This window comes from Pollachius pollachius, assembly GCF_949987615.1.
Source record: "Pollachius pollachius genome assembly, chromosome: 4".
Lineage (NCBI taxonomy): Eukaryota > Metazoa > Chordata > Actinopteri > Gadiformes > Gadidae > Pollachius > Pollachius pollachius.
The window spans coordinates 1,536,114-1,562,844 of NC_136937.1; the positions used below are offsets into that span (position 1 = coordinate 1,536,114).

General features: G+C 44.9%; 1 protein-coding gene across 5 annotated transcripts in view; it reads right to left on the bottom strand.

Moving 5' to 3' along the window:
- The window catches only part of LOC307074602 (protein NLRC3-like), a 69,065-nt gene that overhangs the window by 29,923 nt on the left and 12,411 nt on the right, over nucleotides 1–26,731 (bottom strand). For 2 of the 5 annotated variants that reach the window (XM_079734827.1, XM_079734826.1), the window contains 3 exons: nucleotides 26,555–26,728; nucleotides 26,316–26,362; nucleotides 23,787–25,655 (listed from right to left, as the gene is read on the bottom strand). The exons of 1 other annotated variant lie outside the window; for it this stretch is intronic. In XM_079734827.1, coding sequence (XP_079590953.1) covers nucleotides 25,096–25,655; nucleotides 26,316–26,362; nucleotides 26,555–26,728 — 781 coding nt within the window. In that variant the 3' untranslated portion in view covers nucleotides 23,787–25,095. Of the gene's footprint in view, nucleotides 1–19,495; nucleotides 19,636–23,786; nucleotides 25,656–26,315; nucleotides 26,363–26,554; nucleotides 26,729–26,731 lie in introns of those variants that run through there. 2 more of the 5 variants (XM_079734825.1, XM_079734824.1) reach the window with 1 other exon arrangement.

Genomic DNA, 26,731 nt, shown 5'->3' on the forward strand with positions numbered 1-26,731 from the left:
ACATGCGGGGAGATGAGGGCCAACATGGCGGCGACTCAACACCGGGAGCGGTGCGCACAGGGCTTGAAACTATAAGTAAGCAGATCAGCGAACTCAAGTCTGAACTAAAGGAAGACTTAAAAATGTTCAAAGACGAAATTAAACGTGACATGAGAGAAGAACTCATCGAGTTCAAGCAAGATGTTAACCGGCAGTTAGCTACAAACATGCTAGCCATACAGGAGCACCACGAGAAAATCGACGAGATGGCTACGCGGATCGACGACACCGAAACGTGGAGCGCGGAGGCTAACGCAGCCCTTCAGCAAACCATACAGGATCAGCAGAAGCTAGAAGACAAGCTGAATGACATAGAGTCGAGGGCAAGACGAAACAACCTGAGGATCCACGGTGTGCCGGAGGACGCAGAACAAGGCTCGGTGATGGAGTTTGTCGAAAAAATGCTCCGGTCCGAACTCAAGCTGAACGACGATGTGGATTTACAAATACAACGCGCACACAGAGCCCTGGCGCCCAAACCGGGCCCGAACTCGCCTCCGAGGTCTATTATCATCAATTTCCAGCAATACAACACCAAGGAGATGGTTATCCAAAAAGCATGGCGACAGAAAATCACAATGGGAATGAAACCGCTGTATTTCGATCATGACTATACAGCTACCGTTCTACAACAGCGCAAGGCGTTCACCAATATCAAAAAGGCTCTCAAGGAAAAGGGCATTCGTTTCCAGACGCCCTTCACGCGGATGCGCATTCACTGGGAGAGCGGTGTGCAGGTGTACGGCAGTGCCTGGGAGGCAGCGCAGGAGATCCGGCAGCGGGGATACAGCGCCGAGGTGCCAGAGAGACCACCCGGTAGGAGTCACCTGTTGGAGCTCCTTCAGCGGGGATACAGCGTGGAGGTGCCAGAGAGACCGCCCGGTAGGAGTCACCTGTTGGAGCTTCTCCAGCGGGCTACACCGTGGCAGCGAGTGGGATCAAATGCAGATGTAGGCACCGCCAGACGCGCTAAAGAGCGCCTACGGAAATTTCGGCATAGACGCCAGGAAGAACAGTAGTGTTTAAAAATCTGATGGTAAACAAGCGACCCTTAACATAAAGATAAACATTGTATTCATGCGCTGGCTGGCGGGGCAGTGAGAGTTTGGCCCTACTAACGGACTCACACGCAAGTTCAAGTGACAGTTTGTAGCGGACTAATTGGGGAGGGGGCCCTTTCCTTGTGAGAGGTTTATTTCCCCCTCAGCTGAAAACTGGAGAATGCTCTTCAGACTTTGGAAGTCCTTTCACTTTACAGTTATAATGCTTGTTCTAAGCCGTTCTGGGCTTGTTATTGTGTTCCAGTTATCATTGGTTACTAAGTTAAGCCTGTGGAAACATAATGTTGTAAGACTGACTCAGTTAAGTTATGATGCAGCCAGATGAGGTAAAGCTAATGTCCTTAAATGTGAACGGTTTGGGAAACCCGATTAAAAGGTCTAAGGTAATGACAAAATCGAAAAAAGAGAAGGCAGATATTATTATTTATGCAAGAAACCCATCTCTCCCAACAAGAGCATAAGAAATTGAAACGATTTGGTTTTAAAAATACTTTCTATAATTCATTTGTGCAAAGTCATAGAAGAGGGATTGCTATTCTGGTCGCTAATAAATTCAAATTTGAATCTTTTAAAGAAAAAAAAGAAAAGGAGGGCAGATATCTCATTGTTAAGGGTAGGATTGAACAGGATATAGTAACCTTAGTAAGTGTATATGCACCACCTGATACTAACAAACTGTTTTTCAAATCATTAATGGATGTGATTGCACTGGAAGCTGAGGGTGTCTGTATATGTGGTGGAGATTTTAATGTAGTATTAAATCAACATTTAGACACAACTAGAGGAGAGGAAGACGGGTTGGAGGTTAAATGTAGGTATGTTAAATAACAAAGCAGCTGTAGAACAGATAAAACTGGAAATTAAAGATTATCTGAAGATAAATGACAACGGAGAGGTGGACCCATCTATACTGTGGGACTCATTGAAGGCGGTGATGCGTGGGAATTTGATTGCTTTAACGGCATTAAACAAAAAAAAGAAAATCATGGAATATAATAACCTGGTATTAGATTTATCAAATGTGGAGCAACAACATAAAAAAAACAGAGACCCAGAACTGCTGGTGCATATAAAACCATTAAGGAAACAGATGAATGATCTATTAGAACAAGAAGTTGAGAAGACGGCCCGATTCTATAAGCAGACCTATTATGAATCAGGTCCTAAAGCAGCCAAATTACTTGCCCGAAGCTTGCGTAAACAACAAGTGGATAGTTCCATCCATAAGATACGGGACCCAGAAACAAATCATTTGAAATATCAACCACAGGAAATAGAGGCCATTTTTCTAAATTATTATAAACAATTGTATACAGAGACTTCTAATACCAAAGTGGAAGCCATGCAAATGTTTCTTAATGAACTTGATTTGCCTTGTATTGGCAAAGTACAAAATGATTTCATTATAGCAGATTTTACACTAGAAGAAATAAATAATGCAATTGGCAAAATCAAGTAAGACTCCAGGTAGTGATGGCTTCCCTGCGGAGTGGTATAAAACCTTTAAAGAACTAGCTCCACTCCTGCTAAAAACATTTAATTGGATTAAAAGAGAATGTAAACTTCCGCCATCATGGAATGAGGCAGTCATTACAATACTCCCAAAGGAGGGCAAAGATAGGGAATATAGTAGTAATTATAGGCCTATTTCAATTCTCAATGTAGATTATAAAATGTACACAGCCATTATCGCAAAAAGACTTGAGAATATTCTCCCAGAATTAATAGACGAGGACCAAACAGGATTTGTAAAAAGCCGACAAACACATGACAATATTAGAAGGACTCTACATTTGATAGATAGAATAGAAAGGGAAAATAAAAAGGCAGTAATGCTAAGCCTCGACGCCGAAAAGGCTTTTGATCGGGTCAATTGGCAATTCCTGTATCAAACTTTAGATAGATTTGGCTTCAATGAGCAATCTGTAGATTTAATAAGAACACTTTATCAACAACTTACAGCAAAAAATAAAATTAATGGGTCATTATCTCCATCATTTATATTACAAAGAGGAACTAGACAAGGTTGTTGTCTCAGCCCCACATTATTTGCTTTTTATATTGAACCCCTGGCCCAGACAATCCGTCAACATGAACAACTGCAAGGCATCACAATTGGACATAGAGATCATTTAATTAGTTTATTCGCGGACGATATTTTGGTCCATTTAGTGGATCCTGAGAAGTCGTTCCCCATATTGATGGACATCCTCGAAGAATTTAATTATCATGCTGGTTACAAACTAAATATTACAAAGACACAACTTTTGTCATTTAATTACAAGCCTTCAGAAGAAATAAAACATAGGCATGATTTAAAATGGGATATGGAAGAAATAAAATATTTAGGGGTAATCATTACAAAAAATTTGAACAGATTATATGAGGCAAACTATAATTTGATTAATCAGAATATTAAAAAGGATATTGAACGATGGTCCACCTATCCATTGGATTTTGGCAGTAAGATAAATGTAATTAAGATGAACATGTTGCCTAGATTGCTATACCTGTTTCAAGCTTTGCCAGTAGGGGTTCCTAAACACCAGTTCTTTACCTGGGATAGACTTATTTCTAGGTTTATCTGGGATGGAAAGAAGCCTAGAATAAGATACACAACACTGCAGTTGGCCAAGCATAAAGGAGGAATGGCACTCCCAAATCTCAAAGATTACTTTTATGCAGCTCAGTTCTGTCCCCTTTTTCTGTGGTGTAATGATAACTATTTTGCTAGATGGAAGGAAATTGAGACATATGTTGAGGGTTATCAGATCCACTCGGTTTTAGGAGAAAAAGAAATCCCCCTATTAGTCAAAAGTCAAATAGATTCAATAACCTCTGGCTCACTGGAGTTTTGGTTTGATTTTGTAAGGCAATTCAAACTAAGGAAAGACCAGAAAGCACTTAGATGGTTAGCCTTTGACACTCAATTTAAACCAGGAGAAAATTATGCCATGTTTAAGCAATGGGGAGTAAAAGGTATTAAGGCAGTGTGTACACTGATGGAAAAAAACAAAGAATTACAGACTTTCCAAAAACTAAAAGAAACATTTTCTCTTCATAATCGGGACTTATTTAGGTATATACAATTTAGAGATTATTATAATAAAGAAATGAAGATGTAAATTTCTCACGAAATAAACCCAGTTATAAAGAATATGATCAATGCATATAAACCAAATAGTAAAAGTGTAAAAGTAATCTCCATGTTTTATGACAGTATTATGGAATGTAAGGGCAACTCAACATTGTATCTAAAATTAAGGTGGGAAAAATAATTAAATGTAGACATTTCATCAGATGTATGGTACGATATTTGTGAAACTCAACATACTTCCACAAGTTCACAACAACTGAGGGTTTTCAACTGGAAAAATTTGGTGCGTTTTTTTATTACACCTAAAATCAGCAGTAAAGCATCTTCAACACCCCAACCATGTTGGAGACAGTGTGGCTGCTTAGAATCACACCACACGCATATTTTCTGGAGTTGTGAAAAACTGAAGTCATTTTGGAAAGATGTACATTTAATCTTAATTAATGTCCTCGGATATAAGATTCCTTTGTCACGCACTGTCTTGTACTTTGGTCACATTTCACTCGTTACTCTACAGAGGGACAGATACTTGGTAAAAGTACTCCTTACAGCAGCAAGGAAAACCATAACTAGAAGCTGGTATAAACCTGATTCACCTAAACAGCAACAATGGTTTGATGTCATTCAGGAAATAAGGTCAATGGAACGACTGACTTGTGTGATACATTTGAGGTTAGATTTGTATGCTAAGAGATGGCAGAAGTGGATACTTTACTTAGACGAACTATAAGGACACTGGCTCACAGTCCGTTTGCATTCAAGTGTAAGGCAGCTACTTGAGCTGCGCTTAATCTTTACATACAGTGGGGCAAAAAAGTATTTAGTCAGCCACCAATTGTGCAAGTTCTCCCACTTAAAAAGACGAGAGAGGCCTGTAATTTTCATCATTGGTAAACCTCAGCTATGAGAGACAAAATGAAAAAAAAGAATCCAGAAAATCACATTGTCTGATTTTTTAAGAATTTATTTGCAAATTATGGTGGAAAATAAGTATTTGGTCACCTACAAACCAGCAAGATTTCTGGCTGTCACAGACCTGTATGTAGCCCAGGCTTCATAAGCTGTGAAAAAGTTAAAAGAAGAAAGAGTAAAAGTCCGCTATTATTTTGTATGAATGTGTGAGAGAGCGATAGCTGGCATTTATGGGGTTAACTGCGTCGGACAGAGCAGAGAGACGTGCGTCATGACGTCACGGTGAAGCGGCGTTGCAAGTGCGCATAACTGCGTGATAAGTAGTGGGAAAGGAGAGAACGCACCGTTCGGTTGCACGATTGAAAAAATATCTAGAAGTAGTTAAAAGTATCTAGAAGTAGTTGGAAAACACCGTGAGCTGACTCAACAGTCCACAGTTGATGTTGCCCGCTCGGCGGTGAGTTTAATGTGTCTTTTGAATGTGGGGAGCGTCGAGTGGAGGTGTGTTTGCGTCAGTGCGAACTTGTCGCTAACTGCTAAATTGAAACCATGTGCGTTAGCCGCTAGTGTAGCGACCAAGGCGAATTAGCATTGAACTCGAGCTAACGCACGAGTTAACTGCTAACACCGTGGGGTAATTCTAAATGTTAAGCTATTGTGTGCATTGTATGGAAGGAGAGAAAAAGGGGGATTCATTATTTAATTCGGACAATTGATGCTAAAAGGCTATTTTGAGTTATTTGAGTTTTTATTTCATTCACTGGTAAAGTGAGACCTATGTGGATAATATATTTTTGTTAATTGATTTAAATTAATATATAGGTCATATTTATGTTATTATTTATTTTAACTGAAACAATGGCCTGTTGTAATTTACTGAGATGTATGAATGTGGCCTGTCCTACATGTAACCCAGGTTACTAGGCCCTTATCCTAGTCCAGCTATCAGTTAATTGATTAGATCAATAAATTAATAAATGATAAATAAATAAATGTGACAGAAATAAATAAATAGTTTGATTTAAAATAATCTTACATAAAATGAATAAATAGGATTTATGATAAAATCATAAATATGTCAATAAATAGATTTAAAAGATTAATATACGCAAGTTTATTTACATCTGTTTTAAAAATAATGTTTTGTTTATTTCAAGTGTGGCGAATGTGCCTTTCTGGAAGTGTAAAAGATTCAGGTGACATGAGGAGTTCGCGCGATGTGAAGCGGAGTAACCAATCAGACGCCGTCAGGGTGTACGTGCAGGCGTGTTGTTTTTTTTTCTCCCTCTCTGCCGGACCGTCGTCGAGGTGGCTGCATGCTAAGCTTCGGCTGCAGATATTACCGTTTTTGTGAAAGAAAGACAGATATTCCAAAGTCTGAATTAACTTTATATCGTCGGCGCAGAGAGCGAAGTCTTTTTCTTTTGCCGTGGTTGGAAGCGGACCGTGTGTTTGTGACGGAGACGGAGGAGAACGTGAGTGCTTATAAGCCGCTACGGCGCTAGCTCCGACCATTAGCCACATGTACTTCGCTAAATTATATTTTTGAGGTTATACATTACTGAACTCCAATGTCCCTGTCTCTTAAAAAAGCGGAATCTGGACAGACGAGCCGTGTATTCTTCCTTGTACCCGGAGTGTGTGTGTGTATGTGAAGTTGAGCCTCTTGTGAGTAGCCTGAACTTAATTGATAAAAGTCAGATGAACGGAGCTGAAATGTGCATCTGCTAATGTTAATATGGATTAGTGAGGCATTAAATTCATGTGTATAGTGTTTAAAAAATTGTTTTATATTACGGTGTTTATGTACATTATTCCCCGCTCTGTATTTTCTCTGAGAGTGAGCGGCGGTAGAGAAAAAAAGAGGAAAAGAGAGGGGATGAATGTAAAGAAATATTCCGCCATTTTGGCTCATGTTGATGTTTATATTGTGTTCAGTTCATTTAAAAAGCACAGTAAAAAGTGGTTAAAACAATTATTAAGAAACAATGTTATAATATACATGTATAAATATGTGTTTATATGCATTTATTTACATTTAGAAGTATATTTTATTTACATTAATGATATAGTAACCCCTTCTTTTTGCCTTTATAGGCCGGGTTTTTTTCTTTGGTATGGATTCCTGGGTTTGAGATCTACACAAAGACTACTTCTTCTGCTGAGGATTTCCTCCTGTTCTGTAAGGTAGAAGGGACCTCAGTGGTCGTGGCGAGCTACCCAAATCGAGGGGACATCAGCGACACCGGTAGTCAACGATAGATAGGAGACCAGCACTGGATAGCCACCAGGCGGCTTCCAGACATCCGCTGGAGATAACCAGATGGCGAGCCGGAACCAAGGAACAGAGTCAACTGAACTACCTCCCAAACCTGCGGTGTGGTAGGAAACACAAAGATCAAAGGGCCCCAACGATATAAACTGAGCTCATATCAAGGAAGAGAAGACCATAAAGACATTTCTTTCTATTTCTATTTTATTTTGCGCACATTTTATTATTTTCCATGTTGTTCCATGTTTTATTATTTTCCATGTTGTTCCATGTTTTATTATTTTCCATGTTGAAAATTGTTAACAATACAGTTCTGAAACTACGTTTTGTGTGAGTGTGGTCAGTGTTGATGTTCCATCCTGGGCTCCATGAGCGTTAACCTAGAATCCTGGTAACTGGTCCAACTTCGAATTGAAACCGAAACCCAAAATTACCTGTAACCTCATAAGGCAAAGAGGGGTTACATGTAACTTCTTCTTTAAGAGGCTCCTCTGTCCTCCACTTGTTACCTGTATTAATGGCACCTGTTTGAACTCCTTATCAGTATAAAAGACACCTGTCCACAACCTCAAACAGTCACACTCCAAACTCCACTATGACCAAGACCAAAGAGCTGTCAAAGGACACCAGAAACACAATTGTAGACCTGCATCAGGCTGGGAAGTCTGAATCTGCAATAGGTAAGCAGCTTGATGTGAAGAAATCAACTGTGGGAGCAATTATTAGGAAATGGAATACATACAAGACCACTGATAATCTCCCTCGATCTGGGGCTCCACGCAAGATCTCACCCTGTGGGGTCAAAATGATCACAAGAACGGTGAACAAAAATCCCAGAACCACACGGGGGGACCTAGTGAATGACCTCCAGAGAGCTGGGACCAAAGTAACAAAGGCTACCATCACTAACACACTACGCCGCCAGGGACTCAAATCCTGCAGTGCCAGACGTGTCCCCCTGCTAAAGCCAGTGTATGTCCGGGCCCGTTTGAAGTTTGGTAGAGAGCATTTGGATGATCCAGAAGAGGATTGGGAGAATGTCATATGGTCAGATTAAACCAAAATAGAACTTTTTGGTAAAAACTCAACTCGTCGTGTTTGGAGGAGAAAGAATGCATCCAAAGAACACCATACCTACAGTGAAGCATGGGGGTGGAAACATCATGCTTTGGGGCAGTTTTTCTGCCAAGGGACCAGGACGTCTGATCCGTATGACGGAAAGAATGAATGGGGCCATGTATCGTGAGATTTTGAGTGAAAACCTCCTTCCATCAGCAAGGGCACTGAAGATGAAACGTGGCTGGGTCTTTCAGCATGACAATGACCCCAAACACACCGCCCGGGCAACGAAGGAGTGGCTTCGTAAGAAGCATTTCAAGGTCCTGGAGTGGCCTAGCCAGTCTCCAGATCTCAACCCCATAGAAAATCTTTGGAGGGAGTTGAAAGTCTGTGTGGCCCAAAAACATCACTGCTCTAGAGGAGATCTGCATGGAGGAATGGGCCAAAATACCAGCAGCAGTGTGTGAAAACCTTGTAAAGACTTACAGAAAACGTTTGACCTCTGTCATTGCCAACAAAGGGCATGTAAAAAAGTATTGAGATGACCTTTGGTTATTGACCAAATACTTATTTTCCACCATAATTTGCAAATAAATTCTTTAAAAATCAGACAGTGATTTTCTAGATTTTTTTTTTTCATTTTGTCTCTCATAGCTGAGGTATACCTATGATGAAAATTACAGGCCTCTCTCATCTTTTTGAGTGGGAGAACTTGCACAATTGGAGGCTGACTAAATACTTTTTTGCCCCACTGTAGGTATGTATTTCATCTTTTTATCTACGCCACGTTTTCCCACAGGCTCCGTTTTTGTTTGTTTTTGTTATAATTGTTGTTCATTATTGTATGTTTGTTTTATCTGCACTGAATTGACATCTGCAAGTTGATCTTAATATGTGTAGTTGAGATGTGCTAAAAACTCAATAAAAACTAAAGTATAAAAAAAAAAGAAATCTGACCATTGGGGTCGCTTTAAGTTTTGCACTTTGCAGACGGTCCCTAAACTCGCGGCTGAAAGCCGACAGCTCATAGAAGCCATTGCAATTCACCGTTCTCTAAAGACTGCTCCTTTGGATGAAAACAAGGTTGTAGCTGGTTCTCTATGGAGCCAGTATCCTGCCATAATTCAAACCTGAAAAAAGTTTCAAAGGCTTGTAAATCTGGGTTTGCAAACTCAACACCTTGTAAAAAAGGTTTTGCAACACTGAAAAAAGAGATTATAGCCTGAAAAAAAAAATTAAAACATCTGCAAACATGATTTTGTGTTCTATTTTATCTTCTTCATCATTTTCACCAACACATTTTCAAAGATTAAAAAATGTCACCAGCGCATTTGCAGAGTTTCAAATCTGGCACTGTTCTAACTGTATTTCATTGTTTCCCGGTTTTGAAACCTTGTAAATGGGATTCTGCAAACAGGTGTTCATACATTGAGAAATAAGTTTTGAAAGTACAATGTATTTTTTCAGAACTGACTTTTCAGAGATTTGACCACACAGGCGCAAGCTTTGAGTCACGTGATTATTGGCAGTGTTCTGTCGCGCATTCGTTTTGAAACTCCCTGACAGTCAAAGGTCTGAAATCGTTGATCTGCAAAAAGGGAAAAAAAAAACGTTCCTGGGGGTGGGACCATTTGGCTCTAAACCTATTGGTTGCTCTCTGCTGACATTCAATCATATGTGCCGTGTACCGGGCTGTGCGTGATTGACAGTGCTCTGCCGATGACAAGAATAACAAGCGACCTGTGCGGTTGATTTTGTTTTCCATTTTCTGGATTCAGAGGTCTTTTGCTTCAGAGAAGGGTTGGATTTAGTGATTCGTTTCCGCGAACCAGTTCGCGTCATTCAGTTCGTCAAGAGGAGTCGTTCGCGAATCGTTTGTTCGTTCGTTCAGTCGAGTTTCCGGCAGCGGTGAATCGAATCATACACGGTTCTCTGAGTCAGTCAGACTCAGCCCCTCGTTTGTTAGTTCGTTCGTTCGTTCAGTCGAGTTTCCGGTTCAGTCGAGTTTCCGGTAGAATCATGGAATGAACGGCTCAGACTCAGCGCCTCCCTCGTTCTCATTCTCATACGTCAACATTACAACTTTAACCAAACGCAGCGGGATGGGGGGTGTAGTTGATTATTGGATGTTTAACATATCAGCAAAATAATAGACTTGATTTAGCAATGGTGGGTGTCCCGGGTGTTTTAGGCTCCCATAAACAGAACCCTGTGCATCCAAAGACTAAATCTAGCTGCCAAAATTAACACTGCCTTCAAAACGAGAGCTGGTTGATTGTGAAAAATGCATTAAACTGTCATCAGACAACGCAGTTATACGCTATTGTAATGACCTCGCCGGTGACAAACCAGGTCACTGAAAACCCGTAACCAACGGCAAAAAGCCACACTAACAACAACCGGTTACCCGGGCAACCCCCCAACCCGGTCCCTTCAACGTGCAAGCCCCCACCCTCCTGTTCTCCCAAGGCCCTCCCCCAGCTGACCTGATGATTCACCCCCACACTGATTGACAAGAGGAACATCCAATGCATGCACAGAGAACAACTGGCATAACGGACAACGAAATTCAATGCAACACATAACACACAAACTCTTTAAATGTCCCAGGGTCGCTACACTATAGACTCTAGAGTTTCTGGTATAAAGGCTGGGACGAATTTCAAATGATAAATATGTACACTTTATGTTGAAAGTATACTGTCGCGATTTCCATTGAAACGAATTGCGCGGTGAGTAGTCTTCGAGAGCTGGTAGGTTGTGAAAAATGTGGTATAAAGGCTGGGACGAATTTCGAATTATGAATATGTACAATGCATCCTTTAAATACGTCCATGCAACAGATGGCCAATGTGAATAATAGATAGCTCGCTCACTAAGCCCATTTGTTTTTTCCCCATTAAACCTGTTGATTTCTGTCTCTCATTGACTAAAATTCAACGAGAGCGTCCTAGACTCAGTCCTAGAACAGCATACGATTGGCTGGCTCTCGTGAGTCGTGACGTCTCTCAGTCGGTCCCTCCTCACCACTCACAGAGTGAGTGAACCCACTGTCAGCGAGTCAGCGACTAGTGGGTCTGGGAGGAGTCGACTCTGAGGGCGAACGAGACGAACGAGGCGAACGAGAGAGAGGAACCAGTTCAGTTTGTTCGTCTTAACGATTCGTTCATTCGAACTGATTCATTCGCGAACAAGTCAACACTACTTCAGAGGTCTTTTGCTTCTCTAGGTTCAGAGCAGAGGCGAAGCTAGACCTTTTTTGGGTGGGCTCAAGCCCACCCAAAACCTGCCTTAGCCCATCCTATCGTTTCGTCCTCAAATCGAATATTCTACCGTTTTTTTTTTACACAAGCAACGAGAGGATGGATGCTGTACAGTACACTAATGAACAGGCTCAAATGGGCTAGTGAAATCGAGCGCAACATTCCTGCAGGAAACTCTCACCTCTGATTGGTGGGTGGGCGTCTCCTGTTTGACAAATCCGAAATGCAGCTCGAGCGCACATAACGTAGTTTCTGCTGTTTCCTCCGTCATAACATGACCAGGTAATAATTCATTTTAAAACCTTGACACAATCTGTTAGATATCTATTAAATGACAGTTGACCGCAAGGTGATTCTATCTATGCCTCTTCTTGAATTGCTTCATGCTTTAGTCTGGCTTGTAATGGTCCGTACTCCGTAGCATGATAAGCTAAAGCATGATAAGCTAACACACCGGCGCCGAAGCGCTGCGGTGCGCAGTTTGCACGTCAAATGCCGCCCCTAGCACCAATAGGAAGCGTCGCGCTCCAGCACCGTTGTGATTATGTTTTGAAAGAAGCAGATCACATAGTCGGTATAGGCTACCATAACGTTGTACCAGTTGTTTTATGACTACATATATGGCCCTGATCTGTTTGTGCTTACAATGATAGTCATTTTAATTCATAGTTTCTTTATGCAAATTTCTGCTTTCCATAGATGGACATACGTTCTTTTTTTAAAAGAAGTCAGCCAGGTGAGATAATATAAATCTAGCAACAAATAATGTGTTAGCCTTTATTTCTTTGTTGTAAGTTGTTATACTGTATTACTTTGTATTTTTTGCTGACAGCACGAAGAAGGGGAGATGAGGAGAGGGAGAAAAAGAGAGAGCAAGATGAAACAGGTGATAACATGATCAGGTAGTCAAGAAGACCATAATAAGCATATTCTTGACCACATTTATTGCATTTGCCCATATTTATCTACTCAATCTTTACAAACTGCTCTGTCCCACTGCACATGGACAGGTTATAGTGTAGGCCTACTTTATTTACCTCAGACATTTGCCCCTCGGCTTGTTTGCTTTATTTAATATTTTGAAAGTTTAGAACTACTTCCTTACTAAACGTTTGAATGTATGTAAAGAGCGAGATAGGAGCATGGAGAGAGTGCGAATGCAAAGAGGGCAAGAGCAGGATGGAGAGATGGGGGACACACTGAGGGTGCGAGACCTGGAAGAAGCAGGTGAGAAAAAGGCATTGATTGTTATAGGGGCAAACAACCTCACTAACTATATAAAGAAAGCACATTATATCTAAACTTCATTTCATGGATGACTGTCTTTAAATATTTATGTTTATGTTACTAAGGAGAAAGAGAAGAGCAGGGAGAGTGTTTGGAAGGTGAGCAGCAGACCAGAGAGGTGCATGAAAAGCACAGATCAAGCAAGAGGAAGCAACAGTGTCTGCAGATATGGCTTATAATTTAGGTGATAAGGACACTGGTCCTAAACAACTGAAGCTGCCTCAGTACCCACGAGATCAGTTTGGAATACAAAAGAGAGCCTTTCAGTCTAACTGGTTCCAGAGTTTTACTTGGCTAGAATATTCATTGAGAAGAAATGCTGCATTCTGTTTTGCTTGTAGGGTGTTCGGCAAGAGATTAAAACAGAAGGAATTTGTGAATGGTGGGATCAAAAATTGGAAACATGCACTGAGCATGTTTCAGAAACATGAAACCACACAATGCCACAAAGACAGTGTACTCTGCTGGCATAGCTATAAAGCAAGTAAATCAACAGGCAGTGTTCTACAGCAAATAGAGTCTGCAAGTTCCAGTGAGATAACTGAGAGAAGGGAATACTTGAAACGTATTATGGAAGTGACAGGTATGCTGGGGAAACAGGGTATTCCATTTAGGGGTCACGATGAATCACCTGAGAGCAATAAGAGAGGGAGTTTCTTGGAGTGCATGGACCTCCTGAAAAAGTTTTACCCTTTCTTGCAAAGCTACACGCCTCCAGCAAACACAACCTATCTTTCATCTGACACTCAGAATCAAATGATACAGTGTTGTTCACAAGAGGTTACAGCAACTATTGTTCGAGAGATGAGGAAATCGAAGATGTATGCCATCATGGTCGATGAGGCCAGGGACGGAAAAACAGAACAGCTGTCACTCTGTGTGAGATATGTTGCAGATGGTGCTCTAAGGGAAAGGCTCCTATCCCTTACAGACTTAAAATATTTTGATGCTGCGTCAATATGCATTGCAATTGAGAATCAATTATTAGTGAATAATATTGATGACTTGAGATGTGTGGCACAGACTTATGATGGAGCAGCTGTCATGAGTGGGGCACTGGGGGGCGTACAAGCCCATTTTCGAAAGAAGCACCCTGAAGCCATGTATGTGCATTGTTATGCACATGAATAAAATCTCGTCTTATGTCACACGTTGTGGCAACCCGTTTCCCCGATTGTCAGATACCCGGTAGGAATTACACAGAAAGCAGGGGTTCAAGCCGCAGCCGGCGTTTATTTCCCGAGTGTAAATAGTCTGTATACTCGTGCTAGGGTCTCCGTGAGCCTCTAGCTCGCCGGCGTGGTGCGGAATCCCTCCGTGTCGCTTCGTCGTGGTGCGGACTCTCTCCGTGGCACTTCCTCGTGGTGCGGACTCTCTCTGTGGCACTCCCTCGTGGTGCGGACTCCCTCCGTGGCACTTCCTCGTGGTGCGGACTCTCTCCGTGGCACTCCCTCGTGGTGCGGACTCTCTCCGTGGCACTCCCTGGTTCGCCCGGTCTGGTGCGCCTTTTAAACCCGGCTTCTGGTCCTTTCCCTTCCTCCGGCCAGGTGTCCCTGATTGCGCTGATTGGGGGGAGAGACGTGGTGCTCTCTGTCGCCGGCTGGAGGTTGGCGACGGTAAACCAGGTCTACTGGGTGTCCTCGGACCCACCCGGTCCGAGGTCCGGCGGCGGGATGCCACACTCCTCCACCGCTTGCTCAGGCCCCTGGTCGTCGGTGAGCCCGCTCAGGCAGGCATCCCGGCGTGACAGGGCGTCGGCGTTCCTGGCTCCGGCCATCCACTTCAGGGGGCCGTGGTTGGTGACCAGGATGACCTCCCTCCCAAGGAGATAGTACCTGACGTTCTGGAGGGCTGGGAACCACCGCGTCACTCGAGCGTTGGCGTCCCTGGCTCCGGCCATTCACTTCAGGGGGGCGTGGTTGGTGACCAGGATGACCTCCCTCCCTAGAAGATAATACCTGGTGTTTCGGGGGCCCCGGAACCACCGCGTCACTCGTGCGTTGGCGTCCCTGGCTCCGGCCATTCACTTCAGGGGGGCGTGGTTGGTGACCAGGATGACCTCCCTCCCTAGAAGATAATACCTGGTGTTTCGGGGGCCCCGGAACCACCGCGTCACTCGTGCGCCGGTGTCCCCGGCTCCGGCCATCCGCCCCCGGGGGGCGCGGCCGGCGACCAGGACGACCTCCCTCCGCCCTCCACCGGCTCCGGGCCCGATCGGCCCACCCGCGGCCCAACGCGATCTGCCGCAGCGGCCCAGCGGTCGACGCACCCCTGGGGCCGGGGTCCCCGGCCACCTCCATCAGGTCGTCGTCGCCATCGCCGTGGCCCGTGGGTCCAGAGGGGACCAGGCGGTCGTCGGCGCTCCCGTCGGGATCCGGAGTTCCCACAGGTCCACCTGTCCCACGGAGGCCGTCCCCATCCACGTCCAGCGTGACGGCGTCCCCGCTGGGGATCGACACGGACAGGCGATCGTCCTCCGCCCCTCCAGCGGAGTCCCTTGCTCCGACCGACGTCTCTGCCGCTTCTGTCTCTGCCTCTGCCTCCGGCTCGGTGTCGACGTCGGCCTCGAGCTCTGGCTCCAAGTCGGCCCCGAGCAACGCCACGGCCTCTGGTTCCGGTGAGGCTGCGGGCTCAGCCTCCGCCTCGGGCTCCGTCTCCACCACGGGCTGGGGCTCGACCGACATCTCATCGGCCTGGATTGAGGCCTCTGTCGTGGGCTCGGTGTCGATGTCGGTCTCTGGAACGGCCTCGAGCTCTGGCTCCGAGTCGGCCTCGAGCAGCGCCACGGCCCCTGGTTCCGGTGAGGCCGCGGGCTCAGCCTCCTCTGTTCGCCCTCCAGGGGGCGACGGAGGCCTGGTGGCCCCGTAGGCCTGTTGAGCTCCCCTCACCCCTCTGCGGGGTGGTTCTCTCCGGCTCCGGAGTTCACGCGCCGGGTCCTGTAGCCGGTGGAAGATCGGGCAGTCCTTCCCGATTAGCAGCGGCACCGGTAGGTGGGGTACGATCCCTGCCCGCGTCGTGAATACCCCGTGCGGGGTCCGGATGACGACGTGGCAGGTCTCGAACGTCCGGGTGTCCCCGTGTATGCAGGTCACCTCTATGGGCGCGCCCTCCTTCCCGCCCGCCAAGTCGGGGCGGAGGAGAGTGACCACGCTGCCGGTATCCACGAGGGCCTGCGTGTCCTGGGTCATTACCCGCGCCGGTATGGTCGGGCTTCCCGTTTTCCCCTGCGCCCAGCAGGTCGCTCGCATGCATGGCTGCGTCTGCTGCCGGCGTGGCTCGTCTCGCGGCCCCTTCTCCCACGGCCTCGTCTCCCACGGCCTCGTCTCCCGCGGCCTCGTCTCCCGCGGCCTCGTCTCCCGCGGCCTCATCTCGGGCCGCGTCGTCTCTGGCGGCATCGTCTCCGGCTGCATCGGGGCGGCGGTCGCGGCGGCGAGTTCGGTGAGCCGTAGTACGGCCTCGTAGAGGAGGGCCAGACTCTCCCTGGTCTCCCACTGCTGCTGCTGGGCGGGCGTCGCCGCGGTCCCATCCGGGTTCTGCATGCCGGCTGAAGGGGGTTCCCTCACAAACCCGGCCCGTAGCGCGGTCGAGTTGCCTGCATTCTCCACCATATGTGGCAACCCGTTTCCCCGATTGTCAGATACCCGGTAGGAATTACACAGAAAGCAGGGGTTCAAGCCGCAGCCGGCGTTTATTTCCCGAGTGTAAATAGTCTGTATACTCGTGCTAGGGTCTCCGTGAGCCTCTAGCTCGCCGGCGTGGTGCGGAATCCCTCCGTGTCGCTTCGTCGTGGTGCGGACTCTCTCCGTGGCACTTCCTCGTGGTGCGGACTCTCTCCGTGGCCCTTCCTCGTGGTGCGGATTCTCTCCGTGGCACTTCCTCGTGGTGCGGACTCTCTCCGTGGCACTTCCTCGTGGTGCGGACTCTCTCCGTGGCACTTCCTCGTGGTGCGGACTCTCTCTGTGGCACTCCCTCGTGGTGCGCACTCTCTCCGTGGCACTTCCTCGTGGTGCGGACTCTCTCCGTGGCACTCCCTCGTGGTGCGGACTCTCTCCGTGGCACTTCCTGGTTCGCCCGGTCTGGTGCGCCTTTTAAACCCGGCTTCTGGTCCTTTCCCTTCCTCCGGCCAGGTGTCCCTGATTGCGCTGATTGGGGGGAGAGACGTGGTGCTCTCTGTCGCCGGCTGGAGGTTGGCGACGGTAAACCAGGTCTACTGGGTGTCCTCGGACCCACCCGGTCCGAGGTCCGGCGGCGGGATGCCACAACGTGCAGAGCAGTTTCTGAGGCCAAAGATTTTTTTGACATGCTGGAAAATGTCTACACTTTTTTCAATTCTTCTCTTGTGAACCACCACATTTTTGAAGAAACTCAAAAAAATCTAGGGTTGCAGCAAACTGAACTTGTCCAGTTATCCAACACACGCTGGGCATGTCAACTGCGTTCCGTGAACGCAGTACTTGCCAACTTCCCTGCCATCATTGACTGCCTCTCCACTATTAACACACCCCTTGCTGTGGGAGTGAAGGCAAAACTCTGTAAATTCTCTTCAATCTATTTGCTGTTTGTTTTCCAGTCTCTCCTCTCAGTTACAGAAGGTTTGCATAGATACCTGCAGAAGGAGACCATTGATCTTGCCCAAGCAGTGGCCTACAAAAATGCAGTGACTGATTCTCTTAAGGAGAAACGCAGCGATGCCACTGCTGCTGATCTGGATGCTCAGGCTATGGCCCTATGTGAGGCCAATGACATATCAGTGCCAGAGCCATCCTCTTTCCAGAAGAGGAAGGCAAAACGGATGGAAGACTTTGTTGTCGAGTCTTCTCGTGGGGCAGGTAGTGAGGTTAGTCATTCCTCAAGGTAAGAAGACCTAAAACAAAAATTATTCTTTCCTTATTTAGATAGAATGATTTCAGAAATTGATAAAAGGTTTTCTGATGTGAATGAAGAATTGCTGGAAGGAATTATGGCGTGCTGTCCAACGTCTAACAAATTCCTTTCTGAGGCAGATTTGACAGCACTGGCACTTCACTATCGCATTGACCTTAAGTCAGGAGAGGTGGTGATAGCCAGAAATTTTTTGAGGCGCAGAAGAGAGGGTGGTGGTGATGTTGGGAACATGCTTGCAGTATATAACCTGCTAGATGCAGAAATGTTCCCCTCTCTCAAGGCAACTATTCAGGCTGCAATAACCATACCAGTCAGCAGCTGCAGTTGCGAAAGGTCCTTCAGTGCTTTAAGACGTCTCCATACCTGGCTCAGAAGGACCATGGAGCAAAAGAGACTCCATCACCTAGCAGTGATGTCTGTTGAGAGTGATGTTCTGTTCTGTTGAGAAAATAGATCCTGAACGAGTGATTGATAGATTTGCCTCCTTGAAAGTGAGGCGACATAGTTTAGTGCTCCCAAAATAGTGGTCTGTCTCCAATAGTATTAGTCTAGTACAGGTTGTACTTGTTGATTTTTTGGTTGTATTTTTGTATGTTGATACAATATTCATTAAACAATATTTTTTTGAAATTCGCATTTTACTTTGTCTTCAATTTTTTTTATCCATTTTCCATATATACCATATATAGTGTACTTTGAAAACCAATGTGTTTCAGTAACTGTGTAAATACAAAGAAAATGGGGAAATATGGTCATTTCTGAGATTCTGTCGACCAATCAACGGACGTCGTTTTAGCTCGTTTTAGAAAGAAATTGAATATACCTCAAATTTGTTATTACAGTATTACCCTCCCTTCATCCAAACAGTCTTTTTTTCTTTCATCACTTTAGTGGCTCGGAACTGCATTATTTAGCTCACACTGCCATATTTTGGCTTAGACATGCAACAGCATAATAACTAAGAAAATAATGGTCACAGCATCTTGGACAGGACAAAAGAAAAATCATGGATAATATAATACTACATTTACAACAGTGTTGTCAATAACTCAGATAAAAAGATTAAGTTATAAACAATTTATTTAGAGACTAGCCAACATGTGTTTGATCCTTTCCTCTGGGATGAAATACTTATTGGTATTATGAGTTTAACTGAGGTTAAATTGTTACAAAACGTCTGTGCTTTTCTGACAATAAACAGGCAGACTGTTCAAAAATATACAATGTGTTGGATTGATAGATAAATAGATAGATTTATCCCCCACCAGATTCAATTTAGGATCTCAGGAAATCACATCTACGATATTCAAAATCCAAAATCCTTTATATACTTCAAATACCCCTGTGGCTTTCTTGGGGCTGAGCCCACCCACAAGTCAGAACCTAGAATCGCCCCTGGTTCAGAGGTCTTTTGCTTCAGAGATTAGACCAAAACTTTACCAAATAAAGTGAGTTGAAAGCGATCCTGATTCGGTCACCTTTACAAAAAACACTACAATTTACGTCACAATGCCAGTTACCTAAAGACAATGTAAACAGTAGTAAACTGGTTGTTCATTATTATATACCAGTAACCTAAAGACAATGTAAACAGTCAGACCGTAGTAAACCGTCGACCTACCTTTTCTTTTCTACCCTGGGTTAAAAATGCGTCCAGACGGTATACAGGTTTGAAAACATAATTGCATAGGGAGAAACGGAGGTTAAAGTGGGAAAGGTTTTAAAAACGAGGAAGGAAAGGCTCCTCGCTGCGACACAACGTTCAGATGAGGAAATGGATAGCATCAGATGATCCGCACTGGGGTCACGTGATTTCGGAGAAACTGAATGTTAGGCAGCACACTGTGTGCTGCCTAACACGCACACACACACACACACACACACACACACACACACACACACACACACACACACACACACACACACACACACACACACACGCACACACACACGCAATAGGATCACTGAGCCAACTTTAAAGTCAGTCTTAATAGAATATATATTATCTATATATTAGTACCATTTAATAATAGCCTGTGTGTATACTATCCGTATATTACTGCATGTCAACGCAGACCAACACGTGTTTAATAATGTCATTGCATATGCTTATTGCGTGTCGTTACATGAGTTAATCACACTATCAATAAGCTGTCATAACGTTATATCAGTCAGCTGTTATCCTGCTTTAAACCACCACACTAACAATAAGCTGTTATAACTTTATATCAGTCAGCTGTTATTCTGCTCTAAACCATCACACTAACAATAACCTGTTATAAATTTATATAAGGTTAGATCAATATTTAAATGTCCCATCACTAAACAAGGTCTGTAGCGTTCTGTAACAGTCATCAGTGTGTTGAAAAGCTGAGGTTGAAATGGCCACAGCTGTTGCAACAGGCTGACTTTATAATTATGTGTCCTATCAGGGGCGTAGGAATGAGTTTAACATTGGGGGGGACACATATCGGAAACCTGACAGATCCGTTAATGGTTTGAACAGAAATATGTCGCAATGTTTGTAAGTACTGCAGCTTGTTAGGTCCTTAGCAGCATTATTTTGGTTATTGGGTCATGGATTTGTACCATTTTATATGGCGCCAGCTATGTTTTCCAGATCTGTTTATTGCCTGTGGAGAGATACAGTAAAGCTCCAACTATCGTGCACTTAGTTATTGCAATATGTTATATTGTGTTTTGCATTTGAGTGCATCCCGTTTTGCAACTGATATATATTTATGTTTTTGTTTCAGTTTCACTCTTTGAATTTGAGTAAACCTTCCTAATCGGCACCACGCTTCTTTGAGTTATTCATCATCAATCAGTTTAGCTGAACTGGATAGTGGGATTGCTGCTCAGATCCACCCAGACCAGTACAGGAGTCGTTCACGAATCGTTCCCTCGTTCGTTCGTTCAGTCGAGTTTCCAGTAGCGGTGAATCGAATCATGCACGGTTCTCTGAGTCAGTCAGACTCAGCCCCTCGTTCGTTCGTTCCGTCGAGTTTCCGGTAGCGGTGAATCGAATCATGCACGGTTGTCAGACTCAGCTCCTTCCTCGTTCTCATCCTCAAACGTCCGCATTACAACTTTAACCAAACGCAGCGGGATGGGGGGTGTAGTTGATTATTGGATGTTTAACATATCAGCAAGATAATAGACTTGATTTAGCAATGATGGTGGGTGTCCGGGTGTTTTAGGCTCCCATAAACAGAACCCTGTGCAGCCCAAGACTAAATCTAGCTGCCAAAATTAACACCGCCTTCAAAACGAGAGCTGGTTAATTGTGAAAAATCTATTAAACTGTAATCAGAAAACGCGGTTATATGGTATAGACCCTAGAGTATCTGTGGTATAAAGGCTGGGACGAATTTCAAATTACAAATATGTAAATGTTAAAAGTATGGACCGTCGCGATTCCCATTGAAATGAATGGCGCGGTGACTTGTCATCACAATGACAGGTGGTAGGTTGTAAAAAATGAATTAAACTGTAATCAGACAATGTGGTTATATGCTATAGATCCTAGAGTATCTGTGGTATAAAGGCTGGGACGAATTTCAAATTACAAATATGTAAATTTTGAAAGTATGGACCATCACGATTCCCATTGAAAGGAATGGCGCGGTGACTTGTCTTCACAACGAGAGCTGGTAGGTTGTGAAAAATGAATTAAACTGTAATCAGACAACGCAGTCATATGCTATAGACCCTAGAGTATCTGGTATAAAGGCTGGGACGAATTTCAAATTACAAATATGTAAATTTTGAAAGTATGGACCATCGCGATTCCCATTGAAAGGAATGGCACGGTGACTAGTCTTCACAACGAGAGCTGGTAGCTTGTGAAAAATGAATTAAACTGTAATCAGACAACGCGGTTATATGCTATAGACCCTAGAGTATCCGTGGTATAAAGGCTTGGATGGATTTCGAATTATAAATATGTACAATTCATCCTTTAAATACGTCCATGCAATAGATGGCCAATTTGAATAATAGATAGCTCGCTCACTAAGCCCATTTTTTTTTCCCCAAGAAACCGGTTGATTTCTGTCTCATTGGCTAAAATTCAACGAGAGCATCCTAGACTCAGTCCTAGAACAGCATACGATTGGCTGTCTCTCGTGAGTCGTGACGTCTCTCAGTCGATCCCTCCACAACTCACACAGTGAGTGAACAAACTGTCAGCGAGAAAGCGACTAGTGGGTCTGGGAGGAGTCGAGTCTGAGAACGAACGAGACGAACAAGAGAGAGGAGCCAGTTCGGTACGTTCGTCTTAAAGATTTGTTGATTCGAACTGATTCGTACAGACACGTCATTAAGGAGCAGGTAGGGGTTAGACAGTACAGAGACAGGTCATTAAGGAGCAGGTAGGGGTTAGACAGTACAGAGACAGGTCATTAAGGAGCAGGTAGGGGTTAGACAGTAGACAGGTCATTAAGGAGCAGGTAGTTAGACAGTACAGAGACAGGTAGGGGTAAGACAGTACAGAGATAGGTCATTAAGGACCAGGTAGGGGTTAGACAGTAGGCAGGTCGTTAAGGGGCAGGTCGGGGTTAGACAGTAGGCAGGTCATTCCGCTACGTAGCTAAGATGGCTGCCATTGAGTGCGAAAAGTGTACATCAATCCACACTTCGTGGTTTGACCGTTTTGAGTACACCTTCCGGGTTCTTTCAGTAGACTTATTTTTGCCCTGATCATAATTGGAACACCCTACGTACTCAAACAAAGTATAGTAAGTACGGGAAGTGTGGATATCGGAACACACTACTGGACAGTAGGCAGGCTGGTCTGACCAGACCTGGACAGTAGGCAGGCTGGTCGGGGTCCTGATGGTCCAGTAGGAGGATCTGCTGCTGATTGGAGACTCCACTGTTGTGTGTGGGGTAATATCCTGGTTGTTGTATGTTAACCTGCTGTTGGTGAGTGGGTTAGAACTAACCCCGCCCACCTCCAGGCGCCGCTCAGACCACACCCCCCGGCCCGCTCACCGCCCTCAGCTGGACGTCTGCTACCGCCGTCGCTAAGGGCAACCAAAGGTTGATCGTCAGAGTCACCGCTCTTCTGTTTGGCACCAAGGGGGTGGAGCGAGCTCCCTGCCGACGTCAGGACCGCAGAGTCGCTCACCAGCCTCCGCTAGAGACTCAGGACTCACCTGTTCAGAGTTCACCTGGACTCTGCACCAGACACTAAAGACTCACCTGTTCAGAGTTCACCTGGACTCTGCACCAGAGACTAAAGACTCACCTGTTCAGAGTTCACCCGGACTCTGCACCAGAGACTAAAGACTCACCTGTTCAGAGTTCACCTGGACTCTGCAGTAGAGACTCAAGACTCACCTGTTCAGAGTTCACCTGGACTCTGCACCAGAGACTAAAGACTCACCTGTTCAGAGTTCACCTGGACTCTGCACCAGAGACTAAAGACTCACCTGTTCAGAGTTCACCTGGACTCTGCACCAGAGACTAAAGACTCACCTGTTCAGAGTTCACCTGGACTCTGCACCAGAGACTAAAGACTCACCTGTTCAGAGTTCACCTGGACTCTGCAGTAGAGACTCAAGACTCACCTGTTCAGAGTTCACCCGGACTCTGCACCAGACACTAAAGACTCACCTGTTCAGAGTTCACCCGGACTCTGCACCAGACACTAAAGACTCACCTGTTCAGAGTTCACCCGGACTCTGCACCAGACACTAAAGACTCACCTGTTCAGAGTTCACCCGGACTCTGCACCAGACACTAAAGACTCACCTGTTCAGAGTTCACCTGGACTCTGCACCAGACACTAAAGACTCACCTGTTCAGAGTTCACCCGGACTCTGCAGCAACATAACATGCAGAAACGATTCGGTAGCAACAAACACACACCCCTTTCCACCCCCCACCCCATAACCATAAGGGGTCAACCTACATACAGGGTGGTTCACTTATTAAGGTGAAATAAAAAAGGAAAAATAAAGCAAAAACCAAAACACACTGAAAGAAAGGAGCACAGCGGCAACATGTACATCCTTACACAGACTCGTGTGGAGTCGAGGTGCATGCCCCACTTCTGGAGTATCTTTCTGTCCTGCATCCTATATGACATCCTTTCATATGCAGCCACTTTTCCTAATTCAGTCACCCATTCCTGAACAGAAGGTTTGATTATCACCATTTTCTTTTTTTATTGAATTGATTACATTTATTTCAGACGCATCAATACAAATCAAACATGTCAAAAAAACTAAATGAAATGAGAAGCACGAAAAATCAATGAACAAAAACGATGTTGAAATTATTTGACAAATAAGAAAAATAAAAGCATATTACATATAATTGATATATTATTGATCGCTAGCATTAGGAATATAATGAATGAATATATAAAAAGCAAGTTAGCGTTCATTAAGCGTTAACCTAATCTTATTTTAACGTGATTAATACAAATTGACGCATTAACACACTTTTTATTTATTTTCTTCACTTTGATTTTGAAAGGTTTTGCCCACAGAATGTCAACATTCATATCACAAATAATTTTTGTATTTAGTTCCACTTACTTTACATTCAATTACACTTGCAGTAAGTGACAGCCTGTTGACAACTCCCAAATCTGTGGCGCTACTTATTTGAATTTAACTACCCTTGTAGTAAGCGTTGGTTTACACCTGCAGTAAGTGATAGCCTAATTACAATTCCCAAATCTGTGGTGTTCCGTAAGTTTCATAATCAACCCACACTGAGTGTCAATCAAACTCATAATGTGTCACTCCATTTGACAATCTCATTTTAATTAAATTGGAGTGGATTTAAAATATGATGAATATATTTTAAAAGTGCGACTAATCGCGAGTTAACTCACCAATACTATGTGATTAAAGCAATTAATGCTTTTAATCGTTGCCCAGCCCTAACATATACATGTGCGCCCGCATGCTCATATACGCGCTGTGTAAACCGGCACGGCGAGTGGAGAGGCAGGCTGTTTCAGGCCTGCTTCTCCACCTGCTCCTCAGGTGCTCTGCATCTAGCTCATTGGCACCGGCACCAATGCCCTCACTGGCGCCATCTGGTGGCAACGGGTGGTGACTGCCTCTACCACCTGCCCCCTGGGCTTCCAGGGGCGCTGTGCCGGAGCCGGGCTGCCACAGCGTGTGTATTGTTCTGTGTGTTAATATATATGTGTATGTTTTCACTCGTGCGTGCGTGCGTCCGTGCAGGCAGGCAGGCAGACTATAACTTACACAGAGACACTGAGGAATCCCTCCCAAACACCAAGAACCCAAACCCAGGGAGGAGGTCCTCCTCGGTGAAGGAGCACCAGAAGGTGTGGATGTGTGTCAGTGTGTCTGAGGACCCTCCTCCACCTGGGGACACTCTGTAGAAGGACAGAGAGCCAGCAGGCCGGTCCAGATACACTCCTACTCTGGTAGAGCCAGCGGGGGGGAGAAGTATGGCTGTCTCTCTACGGTTGTACCGGGCATAGTAACTTTTATAATGACAATGAAGACTCCAGGACTTTTTGTTCCATCCAAGATCGCTGTTATCACCCTGCCCTCTCCTTGTGATTCCTCTGTATGTCACTCCTATATAAGCACGTCGTTCCCACTCTACCTCCCAGTAACAGCGGCCAGTCAGAGCCTCTCTACCCAACACCTGGAGCTTGGGGTCAAATCTCTCTGGGTGATCCGGATACGACTGGTCCTCTCCTACCACCGTCACCTTCCTGTTGTCCTCAGACAGAGAGAGTCGTCTGTGGGCCGTGTTGGGGTCCAGGGTGAGTTCACAGGCATCTGAGGGAGAACCAGACATGATGAGCTGCTGAAAAATTCTATCCATCATCATCACTGTACTGTTCTCTTGCATTCTTCTTCTTCCTGTTTCACGTTCATCTACTCTACAAACATTAACATAGAAAGAATACATCTTACATAACTACTATAGTTGACTAGTGTGCTATAGCTTTAGAAATAGTAGTACATATATAACGTAAATGTAAATCCCATGTGTGTGAGTGGCTTTCACAGTCAAAACATTTAAGCCTAGAAAAATGTATAAACTGAACCTACCCCCCGTAATATTTACACTCTGGCTCCTCCGGAATATCTAATCTATAGTCAACATACTTTTCAAGATATTAGACTTTGAAAGGTTCCATTACACATCCATTGTAATCCACCTGTGTAAACAACAGACTGAACCAGCTGAGCTCGTATACAGGCTGGAAACTAACTGTTGGTACCATAGACCTGGTTCATACATGCTATACATAGACATGTACACATACGTACACACACCTACACAAACAAACTACACATACATGAACAGAACACCGCAACACATTCATAAACAGAAGTCCACATGTGAATGAGCAGACGTCACCTCCTGCTGGGTGGATGGACTTTCCATCTCAATAGTGAGTGTGTGTTGTGATGAATCAAACAGACACTTACACTTTTTAAGAGCTGGTTTCAGCCTGCACACTCCACCGTGCTCCACACTGGGGGGAATCAAAAGCAATTTTTATACTGCTGAATATACCCGTCTTATGCACGTCTTGTTCCCGGCATGATCCGCGCATTTACACGGCCCGAGGTAAATTGCCTGCTTGAGCTAGCACCCCAATTTACCCTCCCGGACCCTACACACATTGACGGTTTCATTCTGATGTAAATGAGTGTCCTCTCCGTACCTGAGAGTGTCCAGTCTCCAGCGTGGATCCTCCAGTCCAGCAGAGAGCAGCGCAGCTCCAGAGTCTCCTGGGTGATTGTAGCTCAGGTCCAGCTCTCTCAGATGGGAGGGGTTGGAGCTCAGAGCTGAGGCCAGAGAAGCACAGCCTTCCTGTGTGACCAGGCAGCCAGACAAGCTA